Source organism: Pleurodeles waltl, chromosome 6, assembly GCF_031143425.1.
Source record: "Pleurodeles waltl isolate 20211129_DDA chromosome 6, aPleWal1.hap1.20221129, whole genome shotgun sequence".
Lineage (NCBI taxonomy): Eukaryota > Metazoa > Chordata > Amphibia > Caudata > Salamandridae > Pleurodeles > Pleurodeles waltl.
The window spans coordinates 406837205-406851254 of record NC_090445.1 but is presented as its reverse complement, the minus strand read 5'-3'; the positions used below and the strand labels follow the sequence as shown (position 1 = coordinate 406851254).

At 41.6% G+C, this 14050-nt stretch overlaps 1 protein-coding gene across 2 annotated transcripts in view; it reads left to right on the top strand.

Moving 5' to 3' along the window:
• KCNC4 (potassium voltage-gated channel subfamily C member 4) overlaps window positions 1–12777 on the top strand; it is a 453824-nt gene extending 441047 nt beyond the window's left edge. The window contains exons 5-6 of one of the 2 annotated variants that reach the window (XM_069238335.1): window positions 8212–8286; window positions 9245–12777. In XM_069238335.1, coding sequence (XP_069094436.1) covers window positions 8212–8279 — 68 coding nt within the window. In that variant the 3' untranslated portion in view covers window positions 8280–8286; window positions 9245–12777. The remainder of the gene's footprint in view (window positions 1–8211; window positions 8287–9244) is intronic. The other variant, XM_069238336.1, reaches the window with a different exon arrangement.
• The last annotated feature ends 1273 nt before the right edge of the window (window positions 12778–14050 follow it).

The window sequence follows — 14050 nt, the reverse complement described above, 5'->3', positions numbered from 1 at the left end:
CACAAGCTAATACATTAAGTAGTCTTTAAATTTACATGGCATTTTTACCACCTGTGCACCCACTCTTCTTGTTAAACCTGATGAACCTGAAACTTCACTGTGAGATTCATCCCTTACTGGAGCATGCACATCATAAGGTTGAGTATCGCCACAATATTCTGATACTTGACTCTCCAACTGAAGCTAGGTACACCAATTGGATTCCCATAGACACTTCTCCTTTGTCTTATGATATTTGCACCAAAACCGCACTCCTCGGAAGACATTTGCACTCTACTGGACTGCAGCAAAACAATAGCCCTCATCCTCCTCGATCTTTCTGCCGCCTTCAACACCATCTCCCACACCACCTTATGCACCAGATTAAACGACACTGGCATCTTCGGCAAAGCCCTGGGGTGGATCCAGTCCTTCCACACCGGCCAAACCCAGAGTCAGGCTCCCACCTTTCACCTCAAAGCTGACGGAAACCAGATGTGGAGTTCCCCAGGGCTCCTTCCTGAGCCCCACCCTCTTCATCATCTTCATAACCCTGCTCGCCAAGATCGTCAGACACCATGGGCTCAACATCGTCTCATAGGCTGACGACACACAGCTCATCCTCTCACCGACGAACCATCAGATGCAAAAAAGAACTTCAGCACCAGTATGAAGGCATTTGCTGACTGGATGAGAGACAGTTGCCTAAAGCTCAACTCGGGCAATATGGAGATCCTCTTGCTGGGCCCCCCCACTACTGCCTGTGATGACTCCTGCTGGCCTAGTGTCCTCAGAACTGTCCCATATCATACCGACCACGCACGCAACCTCAGCATCATTCTCGACTCGTCACTGTCCATGGCCCGCCAAGTCAACATCGTCTCTTCCTCATGATTCCACACTCTCGTCCTATTCTCAATCAAACAATCAATCAGAGAATTTATAAAGCACACTACTCACCCTTGAGGGTCTCAAGGAGCTGAGGGGGTGGCTGCTACTGCTCGAACAGCCATGTCTTGACATGTCTCCTGTAGGTCCTTAGTCTGACCCACCTGGGTGGGAAGAGTGTTCCATATCATGGCGGTGAGGTGGGAGAACAATCTGCCGCTGGCGGTTGTTCTGCGGATGCGTGGGACGGTGGCGAGGGCAAGGTTGGCGGAGCAAAGCTGTCGGATCGGGTTGTTGAGGTATTCTGGTCCAGTGTTGTGCAGTGCCTTGTGAGCGCGGATGAGGAGTTTGAACTTGATTCGCTTGTTGACGGGGAACTAGTGTAGGTCTCTCGGGTGGGCTGTGATGTGGCAGGGGATTGCTAGGATGAGGCGTTCTGGATGCATTACAGTCTTTTCTGGAGTTTGGCCATGGTTCCTGCGTAGAGGGCATTGCCGTAGTCCAGCTTGCTCCTCACGAGGGCTTGGGTGACCGTTCTTCTGGTTTCTGTGGGGATCCATTTGTAGATCTTCTGAAGCATGCGGAGGGTGTTGAAGCAGGAGGAGGGAATGGCGTTGACTTGCTGGGTCACTGACAGTGAAAATGGAAGATCTTCAAGTGAATACCCATTGACACAAGAAGGACAGTCACCCAGGCAATCGTCAGCAGTAAACTTGACTATGGTAATGCACTCTATGCCAGAATCGACAAGAAACTCCAAACCAGACTCCAGAGAATACAGAACGCTGCAGTTAGACTGATTCTGGACATCCCCCGCCACAGTTACATCTCCGCCTACCTGAGAGAGACCTACATTGGCTCCCCGTCAACTATCGCATCACTTTGAAGCTCCTGACACACGCATACAAGGCCCTTCACAACATCGGACCTGCCTACCTCAACTGCTGCCTCTCCTTCTACACACCCTCCAGGCAACTCTGCTCTGCTCAACTGGACCTCGCCACCATCCCCAGGATCAGGAAGAACACGGCTTGTGGAAGATCCTTCCTCTTTGTCTCTGTGCAGACCTGAAACTCGATGCTGCTCCACCTCAGGCAGCCCCCCTCGCTAGCTCAGTTCAGGAAGGACCTCATGACCAGGCTCTTCGACTGATCTGCATCCCCCAGCTAGCGTATTGGGACCCCCCCCGGTGATAAGTCACACTTTACAAATGTGGATTGATTGATTGATTGCATGTTAGCCTGCTTCAAAGCTACATTATATTGTACATTTCCACTAGAATGCTCCATACTTCCCTTTTCCACAATATCCCTCATCAATTCAAGAAATAAACTTGTATGAACTTTTTGTTCTCGTAACAAGGTAAAAGGGGCTTCTTCTGTCATACTATTTGGACTGATATTGTAGTTCCAAATTTTTCTCTCAAAATTTTGGAAACCTCCTGACCAGGCATCAAAGCTGTTTGCATACCTTCCTTCATGATTCACTTATCCCTTTCCATCAAACCATTAGAACCTGGGGAATACAATGCTACTTTTAGATGTCATATATCATGCTTCTTAAAAAATTGACATATTCTTTCAGAAACAAGAGGTGTGCCATTAGCTATGGCCATCACCTTAGGCGATCCTTCCACAGTAAATTCTTTCTCTAAAAATGTTATGGGGGTATCTGTACTAGGTGACTTAATAAACTAGAAATACATCAATTCGGAATAATAGTCAATTAAGATAATTGGATATCTCATTTTATCTGGAAGTAAGTTAAATGGGCCCGAAAAGTCCCAACCTATGTTATCTTAAGCAATCTTTGAGAATGGCATAGAATGTAATGGCGATTCTTGTGTCTTACAGTGTATGTGTGAAGGAAGACATTCTGGTCTGCACATCTTAAAAAATACCTAAATGTCATTGGTGAGCTAACAACATAATCTCCTGTCTGACACTTTGTGGTAGAACAAATAACTCCCTGTGCATCACAAGCCCATTCACAATGGATAATTCTTCTGATATTTTAGAAAATTAATTTAGCTCACCAGTTAAACATCTACTCTCTGGCCAGTGAATCATTACAAAATGCTTTACCTTTTTTACATTTTCATCAGTTTGCATGCCTCTGACCACTTTTGCTCAGGCAACTTATTTCTCCAATCCCCAATCGCATCCAGTATGGCCACCACATTCTCATTATCATCCAAGCTTTCATTACTGTCATCATTTTCTAGTGACATATGTGATAGGCAATCATCCAGTGACTTAGAACTGCTCTTAACCAAGCTAAACTTGCATCCACTGTGATTACAGATCTACTTCCTGCTTCGTAAGGACACGGTGCTGGCGCTTTAATTATTACTTTTTTTTTTACTTTATCAAAAACCTTTTCCAATTCAGCAGACCATACAAATTGTTCTCTCTTTCTAAGCAAATCTTTTAGGGGTTCTACACACTGAGCATATCCTTGAACAAAAATGCATAATACTGAGCCAGGCTGAGAAACAATCTTAAACGTCCCTGTCATTTGGTGTTTTTGCATCCTCAATTGCTTTTATAAGTTAAAATTTAGGCTTTATACCGTCACGTAGTACTATGGCCTAATTACTCTAACTCTTGCACTTGAAATTTGCATTTATTGTGCTTAATAGTCATTCCACTTTGCGAAAGCACCTTTAAAATGTTCCTTGAAATGCAATCATGACTTTGTCTATTTTTTTGCAAAAATTAGCATATCACATTGGCATATGTGTGCCTATTGGATATCACCAACTAGGCTGTCCATCAATTTTTGAAAGACACTAGCTGCTGACACTGAACCGAATGGAAGTCTGAGATATTTATAAGCCATAAATATGGTCATGAAAGCAGTTCAGTCCTGAGATTCCGGTGTGAACGCTATTTGATCATGTGCAGATTATAAATCAATTATTGAAAAAAGAATACGCACCAACTAAATTATCTAGTAAGTCATGAATTTTGGGGTTAGCAAGACAGTCAACCAATATGTTTTTATTCAATGCACACATGTCGGCGTACAAACGTATCTCTTGAGATTTCTTTTTCACAACAACAATGGAGGAAACCCATTGGGAGGACTCGATGGAATCAATAATCGCTCCAGAGCACATTTCACACAGGGCACTCTTCAAATCCTCTTTCACAGTGAGAGAAACATTCCTCAATTTGTCGACCACAGGCTGCACTTAAGGTTTGAGCTTTATTATATACTCATAATATTTCACTAGTCCCACTTGATCCCTGAAAATATCTTTAAATTTTTGAAGAATGTGTTCAACTGACCGATCTTCACCCTTCACTCTTACCATGCTCATTCGCCACACTGGCTATAGGCAGATGCTCATCTTCACCATCAACATACCCTTCAGGCAATTCATCAACCACAACAGGGTTCTCCGCTCCTGGTTTCAAGTATAACCCCATCCTAGCTAGGTCCTGCAACCCAATAATAATATTTTCTCTGACGGCTATGTAGATGTTGGTGATGGCAACTCCTAGGCACCTTATCCTAGTTGTAAAATACCCAACCATCTCAATGTCCTTCTTCTCAAAAGCTTTGGTATTGATGTCAGATGGTATTCAATCACATTTGTTCTCCCAGTGCTCTTAAAAGGTATTATCTCTCAAAAGTCTTATGGGCAATCCTAAATCTGCCGTAACCTGAAGGGGTATGCAGTCAATAATAGCATCCACAACAGGAGCTTTGACCATGGTGGAACCTGTAACTGAATTACATTCAATGGTTAGAATTGCATTATTTAACTTTTCTACACATATAACCTCCGAAATATCTACACTACTGATTTTCAGTGGGTTCCTGTTGCTCCTACATACAACTTGGAAATGACCCATTTTCTTGCACTTCATGAAACAAGTTCCAATGCCTGGGCAAAGTGGTTAATTCCTATATGACTTTTAGACCAACATCTATAACATTGTAAACTGGGTTTCCTATTTGGATTTTTGCCTTTTGCATGTGCGTTAACTAAGCATACTATTCCATTGCAACTCTCAGAATTAATGTCAATGGTTGACAGCATGCCAACAGAAGCTTCAGTGTTCAATACTTTCAAGGAAATCACGGAGCGTTTAATGCCCTTGGCCATATGAATGACGTCTGTTGACATGGGATTAATACGTCTTAAAAAATCTCTCTTGAATTTTCCTCAAATAGCAATTGTAAACAAATTGATCGCGGATGTACACATCTATCTTGGCACCAAAATCATAAATAGCTGATTCTTAAGGCTGACACATATTTGTCAACGCTCTCTTCAGCTTGTTGATTATGCTTGAAGTAATAGGTCTTTCTAACATAATACTTGGTTCATCTGAACAGTGTTTAGATAATTTCACCACATCTTCTTTATAAGCATCCCAGTCTCCACCTCCATCCCCACCTGGTGGTGGTAACGTAGGCAAATTATCAAACACTTCCTGCGTAGCACGGCTCAAAGTACCAAACTGCTGTGCCAATTTACGCGTGGCAAAATAACCAGACGCATCAATTGGTCCTAGGTAGTTTTCGAATAAACTGAACCACAGTTTCCACTTAATTGCTGGTTTCCTGAATTCTGTAAAAATGGTGGTGACTGTACAAATTGGTGAAAATTAGATGCCATGCTAGATATATGTGCTGAAGTATCTCAAGTATCTTAAACTTAAGCCTTAACACTTATGAAAAACAAAAAAAAACAACTTTATATTTATGAATGGAAAGTACCTCACAGTATACTTCGGGTATGCCTGTCACTCAGTGCTTAATTTGTGCTTTTTGTTTCTGTTGAGGAGCACCGGCACTTATTTTTGAGGGCTGACGCTTAATTTTCTGCCTCAGGCAATTATTGCGATCAGAATACACATTGGGGAAACGCGGAAGAAGAGAAAAACAAAAAAGTGTCACAAAGGGAGAGAGCAGAAAGCTGCAAGAGTCAGCCATAAGGGCAGGGAGCGGATGTAAATGGATTAAAGAGGCCCTTGATGGCTTCAGGATTACGCTGTCTGAGTATTCCGTGTTCGCACATTTAATTGCAGCAGCCGCACATTTAAGAAGAGGGCTTTGGGCACCGGCACATTTTTATTTACAAATTAAGCACTGCTGTCTCTATGTACGTAGGCCATAGAAACGTCTCTTTGAATGCTTTCAAATATGCTAGCTGTCAAAATCTCAGGTGTGCCTGTCACTGTAGAAATGCCAACAACTAAAACATCAGGTGTCACCTGTCACTGCAAATGCAGGTGTGGTGAGCAACAGAAATGCTAGCAATTAAGACTTCAGGTGTGCCTATCACCAGAGATGCAGGCATGCGTAAACACCATCTCGAAGGGATTGGGCCTAGAATGTAGCCCAATCCCTAATGGCCACCACGAAAACGTGATGGTACGTGATGACGTTTAACTCCTCCAATGATGAGCTTGTCATTTCATGAAAGCGCGTGACTCCTCACGATGACTTCACGAGATGCACAAGCAACAGGCCCCCAAACCTATACTTGCTCGAGTTGGAAGCAGACTTCCTCTGGACATGCCTACTCTGACATGCTGACTAGAGACACAGGTTGAACGCCACAGTAGTGCGCCCCACAAAGTACTGACTTAGCTTCTTAGAATTTCCTCAAAAGCAGGGACACTTTCAATGGTGTCATCTTTGCCATATTTACTATTATTTAGGAGTTTGTCACAATCCTTCTGAAGGTCGACACTCCTGAACGATGTTTCCATAGTCTGTGGGTGCCACGAGAAACTGTGATGGAGACCGCTCATTGCCAATAGGTGATGAAGGCTCCAACACGTGAAGGTAGGTGTGTCAAAAGATTTATTCACACATTGTAGAGCCCATGACACAAACACAACCTCCCCTGCTTGGATCCTGGCAGCAGCTGACAAACTGGTCACTGCCAGAACCCTCACACAAACACAATTCAATATTCAGAATATAACTACTATTCCCTCATAACAATGCTACACATTCCCCTGAGGTAGGAGGCTTTTCTGCTGCCTTTCACAGCTTTTAGTTGTATGAAAGTGCCATTGAACTCTAAGGTGTGTGTGTGCTTCGTAACTACCCTCATACATAACATAACATCATATATCCATAAGCCAGTACTATAATGCCACCTCTTCATCTTAAAGTGCTCGACGTGTTGCAAATTGGACATATCTTCAATGCATGAGATAGCGTGGTATGACCTTCTGATATGAATTTGAGCTGTACGTTCAAACTGAATTTAAATCACATGGTAACTTTGTCCAATATTTACTCTTGGTGAATTTTGGAATTTTCTTATGTTTTTAACATCTTGTTTGCCACATTTTCCATAGTTTGTGACTTGACTTGTTTTATGAAGACACAATCAGCTGTAACTAGCTGTAGATCAAAGTATATTTAGAGTACTGCTCTTTCGGGAAAAATGCATCAGCCTGTCCGGATTGTTTTGAAAGTTTCAGAAATTCTTTAACCCACTATTAGACATATTGGTGTATCTGTCAGCAGTAGATGATTCACTTGATTCACTTGGGTTCTCAAATGTTTTAGAAATCTACATACTGAAGCAGAAGCAAGTCTGATTTGCATAAGGTTGTTCTCTGCCTCGAGCAGCACAGAGGGCAAAAAACACAATGGATTGGAATGGGGCTCAGACTAATTGCCAGTGGTTCGGGTTAATTCAAACATTTCAATCATCACTTTTTTTTATCTGTCTTTGAATACTACCTCGCAAGCTGTCAGCATAGCATAATATTTCATCTGCAAGGGATAACTGGGTTGCTTGTAGACGAAGAGTGACATTTCTTTTAACCAAGAATGGCTGGAGGGTTCTGTCAACAGTTTTAACATTATTCAATGGCAGTTGTTGTTTGGAGGGATTGGATGAGGTTTGGTAGTGTTCCTGAATGCTTTATATTTAAGCCACGCTAGGACTCTATATCACAATATCGAGTTCAATAATATTCCCCTGCATATATACATATGTACACCCCAACCACCAAAATTGATTACCACTGTGTCATAAAGGTAAGCATCTACATGGGTAGGCCTCAATTACAAGTTGGACGTTAATGGGACGGATTTACATACAAATGTAATATTACTGTGTGGTAAATCCACCCAGTACCGTGCAGTTACGAGTTAAACCCCATCTAATGGTGAATTACCTCGAAATATAGTGGTAGTTGATACTATAGGGTTGATATATGTGCAGGTTGATTTTAAAAGTTAGATATTGTGATTCCATATCCCTGCCAAATAGTTAAAGGAATTTATCTGCGTACAAGGGATGGATGGAGTAAGTTCTGGAATCCTTCAGGTGACTTTTGGGATGGATTTTCTTTCCAGATAATGGCTGGGGTGAATTATCAGTCGCTTCAGGGGATGGTTGTGATGAATCTTCTCTTCTCCAGTGATGTATTGGTAAGTTCATTTTTAACCTGGTAATGGTTGGATATTTTCTTCGAAATCATTCAGTGGCTTAGATTAGTTTTCTCACTCATGGCGAATGAGGGGTTATTTTTCTTTTTTCTTTTTCCTTTAGAATGCGTTTCATATACCGTCGACATATGTGTTGGGCTTGTAGTTATCATGAAGACAGCAACATATTTAAGTGGTCAACCATTCCTACACCATAGACATGTTTAATTCATTATTTTGTTGTTGCAAGTCCTAGCTTGAATACCATCAGAATGCTATTACGCTCACTGCTTGGCTTCGCTGTCTGTAGCAGTTGCCCATCGAGAGCAGGATGGCAGCTCAGTCTCCACTGTCAAATCTTGCTCCGTAGCAAAATCATGAGTCTCAGTTTGTCTGTGGGTGGGTGAGTTTTATTAAAAAATATAGGTAGAGAGTCCCCTTCTGTCTCTCCTCGGAGAATAACGGAGCCGGAGATAAATTTGTAAACTGGCTTCTCTCTGGAGAAAGCTCCACAGATGTACAAGGTCAATAGACAGCAATATCTTTTCTAGTGTGTAAAATTAAAGGCCTTAATGATCGCGCTCATTATATTTTCAGTGTTCATGACACACAACACTTAGAAAGGGAATGCTACTTGTCTCACACATGAACACTGAAGAGTTGACTGCTGGTAATGACTTAAGGTGCAGGCATAGGTCTGATGGAAAGAACGGCTCCCCTGTTCACTCCCAATCCACCAAGGGGAAGTCAGCAGAAACATCCAGTTTCCGTGCAGTTTTCACATTGTGATCGTACTCTCGCTCTCTTGTATAGTCATTATGTATGTGGCTGATACTACCTAGCGTGGGTTGGGCCCTATAATTCTCTTTGATACCTTAATTTTACCTTTACCTGACTGTAATGAGATTTTTCTTGAGATGACTGACTCTAACTTTGCATTTATAATGTTTTCTTCACCAAGGCTGTGAAAAATCCAGAAGTCTAAACAACATAGCAGGTGTGACAGGAAACGCACTGGGGCTCTCTCCTCTTACGTCCCGCTACAGTTCACCATACCCTCTGAGGCGGTCGCGGTCTCCTATTCCTTCCATGCGCTAGCAATAAACCGTCCATGGACAAATTCCATCACTCTCATTCCACTGGCTGCGCCGTCATCTTCACTATCACTCGCCGTGGAGTCATGTTTGTACCTCCTGGGACATTGGTCAATAATGCAGCACCTGGTTCCGGGCCAAGGAGAGACTCACTGACCTGCATTGAACGAGGGACGTTCCCCACAGACCTGCTGCACAGAAAGAGAACCACCCCTGTTCTTCTGTCTATTCTGAATGTGGAATGGCATTCAGTGGATCCCAGTACACTCTGCCTGTGACTGAGTAGCAACACACCAGCACCTCTCTTGTTCCCTAAATGGACTGCTGTGGTGTTGTCTTCTATTTTCTTACATCTCTTTACTTTTCTTCCTTCCTTCCTGGTATTCATTTATGTTATGTTACTAGTTTACCCATCTCTTTCTTTAATTATCCTGATTTCTCTCAGTTAAACACTAGAACCATTCAGTGCATATTATGGACTGTATGGGCGGGCAGGCTTTTTAGAGAGTAGTAAAAAAAACTTTCATAGATTGCCTATTTTAGCAAAATATGAGTGAAGCACTATAAGTAACTTTCAAAACGTGTTATAACTGTTTTTAAAGGGATAATTAAGAGAGGCAGGTTATAAGGCAGTCCTCTGGGGGCGTGGATTTGGAAATAGAAAAGGTGCTAAAAAGACTGCATCCCAGGGAAGGACAGCTCAGAAATTAAAGAGCGGCTTAGATAACCACAGGCTGAAGTCCAAAACAATACAACATTGGCAATAGACAGGTGATCCAAGTATGGCTCCGAGGTGATCCATTGCAAGAAGCCATGGAAATAAGATATACTGGTATAGTAGATGACAGGGGGCGCACCACCACTGAAACAGAAGAATTACTATAAGGATAAATGGCATACATAAAATAGCAAAACATTAGAAAGGCAACTTTCTCAGGGTCATCAACAGAAGCAGGAATGGCTCTCTGAGGAAATGTCCCTAGCCACCCAGGCCATGGAAATCAAAGTAACGTAAGGTGAAAAATATTTTGGGTTCCACAGTTCTGGCATAAGACGTGCTACCAGGACAACATAAAAGAGGCCAATGCTAATGGAAATACGAAAGATACAAAAAAGCTATAGTTCTCTCAATACAGAACCCTGGAACCACACTGAGTCTTCTGAAACAGCCAACTAGGGTTCCATACCAATAGAAACTTGGGCGGAACTAGAAGCACAGCTCACTAAGCAAATCCAAAATGTTTACAGAGATCAGCATAATAGAGGAGGAGGAAGGAGAGCTTCTCAACGGCCAATAGCCATGGCAGTAGAAGATAAGGCTACCTTGTTAGATAAGTGGTGGTCCATAGTTATGGAAACAGAAGGTACCTGACTTTGGGGGAAGGTCCAAAACAGGGCAGTAGATAAGGGGATAGGATGCGAGCTGATCTGCAAACGACACCCATGGAAATAGAGGACGGAGTATAAGGAGTATAAGGGCAATATCCCAAGGATTTCACAAACTTTCACACAGAGCAGCCACATGTCAACTTCCTAGAGGTCCTCAGCAGACAGAGACAGTTCTCTACAGCCAGGGATAGGTGAAAGAGCACATCAACAGATCAGGGGTCCGTAGTCATGAAAATATCCTTCAGACTAAAATGGCAGATTCGTATCAGTCAGCGGCATTGGACACAGATAAAAGACTTGAATGACTGTTACCTAGTGATCTACAGTTATAAAAAAAGAGGGCTGCAAAGGTAGGTGTTTGGCACACTGACACGAGCACTAAACTGGCAGCTCTGTAGAAGGCAGCAATATTATTGCAAAACAGTTTAAACCAGCAAGATAGCCTGGGTGTCTTAGGTTTGCTTTTTTGTTTTTTTTGCTTTTCCTAATTGTGTCCTTTGTTCTTTCTTTTTAATTTTTTTCCTTTCCGTTTTCCAATTTCTATTCTTTCACTCAATCTCTGTCTTCATTTTCCTCTCTCAATCCCTACTTTTTTCTTCCAACTTTTATCATAAACCTCCTTTGTTTTTGTTTCTCTATTCCTCTAGCTCCCTTTCCCATTCTCTGTATCGCTCACTCAGTTGTTCCTTTCTTCCTTCCTTCCTTCTATGCCCTTTCCACCCTCTGTTTGTTTCTCTTTTCCATTACTCACATAGACTTCTCATTCCCTCTTTTTCTTCCTTTCTTCTTTTGATTGTTTCTTCCTTGTTTCATCTTTTTACTTTCTTTCTTCTATTATTTATCTGACTTCTAAGTGTATCTCTCTACCGTTTCCTTCTTTCCCTTGCACTCTCGACCTTTCTCTCTTGCTTCTGATATTCTACTATAACATTTCTGTCTCTAGATTGCTTCCCTCTTCAGACCTTCTCTTTGTGACCACTTTTCTTCACTTGCGCAGTCTTCATCTTTGCTGTTTTTTCTGTTGTCCTTCCTTGCTTCCTCTCTGATTTCTTCTGTCCACTATCTCTTTCTTAAATCCATTCTCTCACACCTCCCTTTCTCGCTCTCCATCGCTCCCACACATTCTCTAGTTATTTCTTTCTTCTCTATCTCCTCTCATCCTTCTCTTAGAAACCTTAACTCACTTTCTCCATTTTGCTCTCTCGCTGCATTCTCTTTCTCAAATTTACATTACTTTTTTGGTTCTTCTTTTCTTTATTTCTTGTTCTTTTCCTATTCCTTCCTTTCATTTTCTTTTCCCTGCACTTTGTCTATATTAATATCTCTAACCTTCTCTCAATCATTTTCTCCTTTTCTAACTCTCTCTAATCTCTTCTATTGCCTCTAAATCTCTTCTCTATCCTTTCTCTAATCTCTACTTTTTCTTTAATCTCTTCTCTTTCTCTAATCTCTTCTTTCTCTAATCTTTACTCTATCTCTAATCTCTTCTCTTTCTATAATCACTTCTCTTTCTCTAATCGCTTCTTTTTCTCTCATCTCTTCTCTAATCTCTATTCTCTTTCTCTAATCTCTGCTCTTGCTTTAATCTCTTCTCTTTCTTTAATCTCTTCTCTAATCTCTATTCTCTTTCACTAATCTCTTGCCTTACTCTAATCTTTCTCTAATCTTTTCTCTTTCTCTAATCGCTTCCCTTTCTCTAATCTCTTCCCTTTCTCTAATCTCTTCCTCAAATCTCTTCTCTAATCTTTTCTCTTTCACTATTCCCTTCCTCTCTTCTCTTCTCTTCTCTTCTCTTCTCTTCTCTTCTCTTCTCTTCTCTTCTCTTCTCTTCTCTTCTCTTCTTCGTTGTGCTTAATGCTGGCTGTCCTGTTGGATGTGATAATCCCAGTTAAATTGTAATGATGTGCGCTCGGAATATTGCCTGCCTCGAAAAAGGGAAACTTTAAGTGTTTTGATCTGGGGTTTCTCCGTAAATCTTCATTTGAGTGAATAATTACTCTTTGTGTCCCAGAAAAATAAAATATTATTAAAAAAATAGACCTGACTAATTGAACTTTTCTATTTGTGACCAATCCGGCTGTACCTAAGGAGACAAGAATCTGTTTAATATGTTGGGTGTTAGGTTCTTCAAAGAGAAAAACAGAGGATGAATGAGATGCTTGATAAGGAGTTGGGGTAAGAGCAACCAGTGCATCTGTATTTTAGAGGAAATGCTGGTGGTGAAGAATGCCTCCTATAGCTAGGTTCCCATTACTGAGCTTGTCAGATCCCACTACATTGCAATCAGTTAGCTATGAGGTAATGGTCGCTATTGATCTCATGCAATGGGTACTCGTGTTAGTTTGTGCTGAAAAGGGAAAGTGGAGATGGAAAAGGTAGGCCCAGGTTCAGACACTGTTGGCCCGCCCACTGCTTCAGAATGTCCCTCCCTGTCTTTTCTCTCACCTCCCCTGCGTATTAATGGATTGTCCATGAGCCTCTGGAGCTATGAGTGATCTGCAGTCCTTCCTTCATGATCTATGAATGTCTGTTGTCTCAATAGTACTAGGGGTGGTTATAATTCCAGCCTGTAAAAAAGATGACTCATATCCTATCAAGTTTTGCTTATCGTTAATCTTATATGCTGCATGTTCACTTTGGGCTATACCTTGTAGTTCCAAGCAGCCACTCATGCTCCGAGAGTGTAGTAGTTTGATACTGATGGAGCCTGGGGCCCTATCTTTTCATCTGTGGTCCGATGAATCTTTTCATCTCTGTTCGTCGGAAGGAAGAGATAATGTTACCCAGTCATTCAAATGAATTACAGTGTAACTCAATAGTCACACATTAAACCTCAAAGTCCAAATCAATGTTTCAGTAGGCTTTATTACAGACTCAAAGACAATGTTACATAGGTAAGTCTCAAAACCATAGTTTAGAGATAAAAAATCACCAATGCAGATTTAAGGCGACACACAATAATATATCAAAGCAACATATAAAAGACCAAAACTTCAAAAGCTACAGTGCAGAAAATCAAGAAAAGTACCTGATGTCTGGATTCTAAAATTAAGTTATCTTGTCTAACCATTGAATTTAGCTCCTGAACAATTATAATACTAAAGGAATATCATAGAAAGGTTAGCAAATAGAACTTCAGAAGTAGATTCTGTCTAAGAGACGTGCAGTGGCATAAAGCCACATGGAAAATATAAGGTCTGTACCTCAAAAGGTCTGCTCTGGGCAAGGGGCAGTGAGAGGCTGAATCCCTCGCCAGCAAAACTACTCTTAAAACTCGGTTTTCC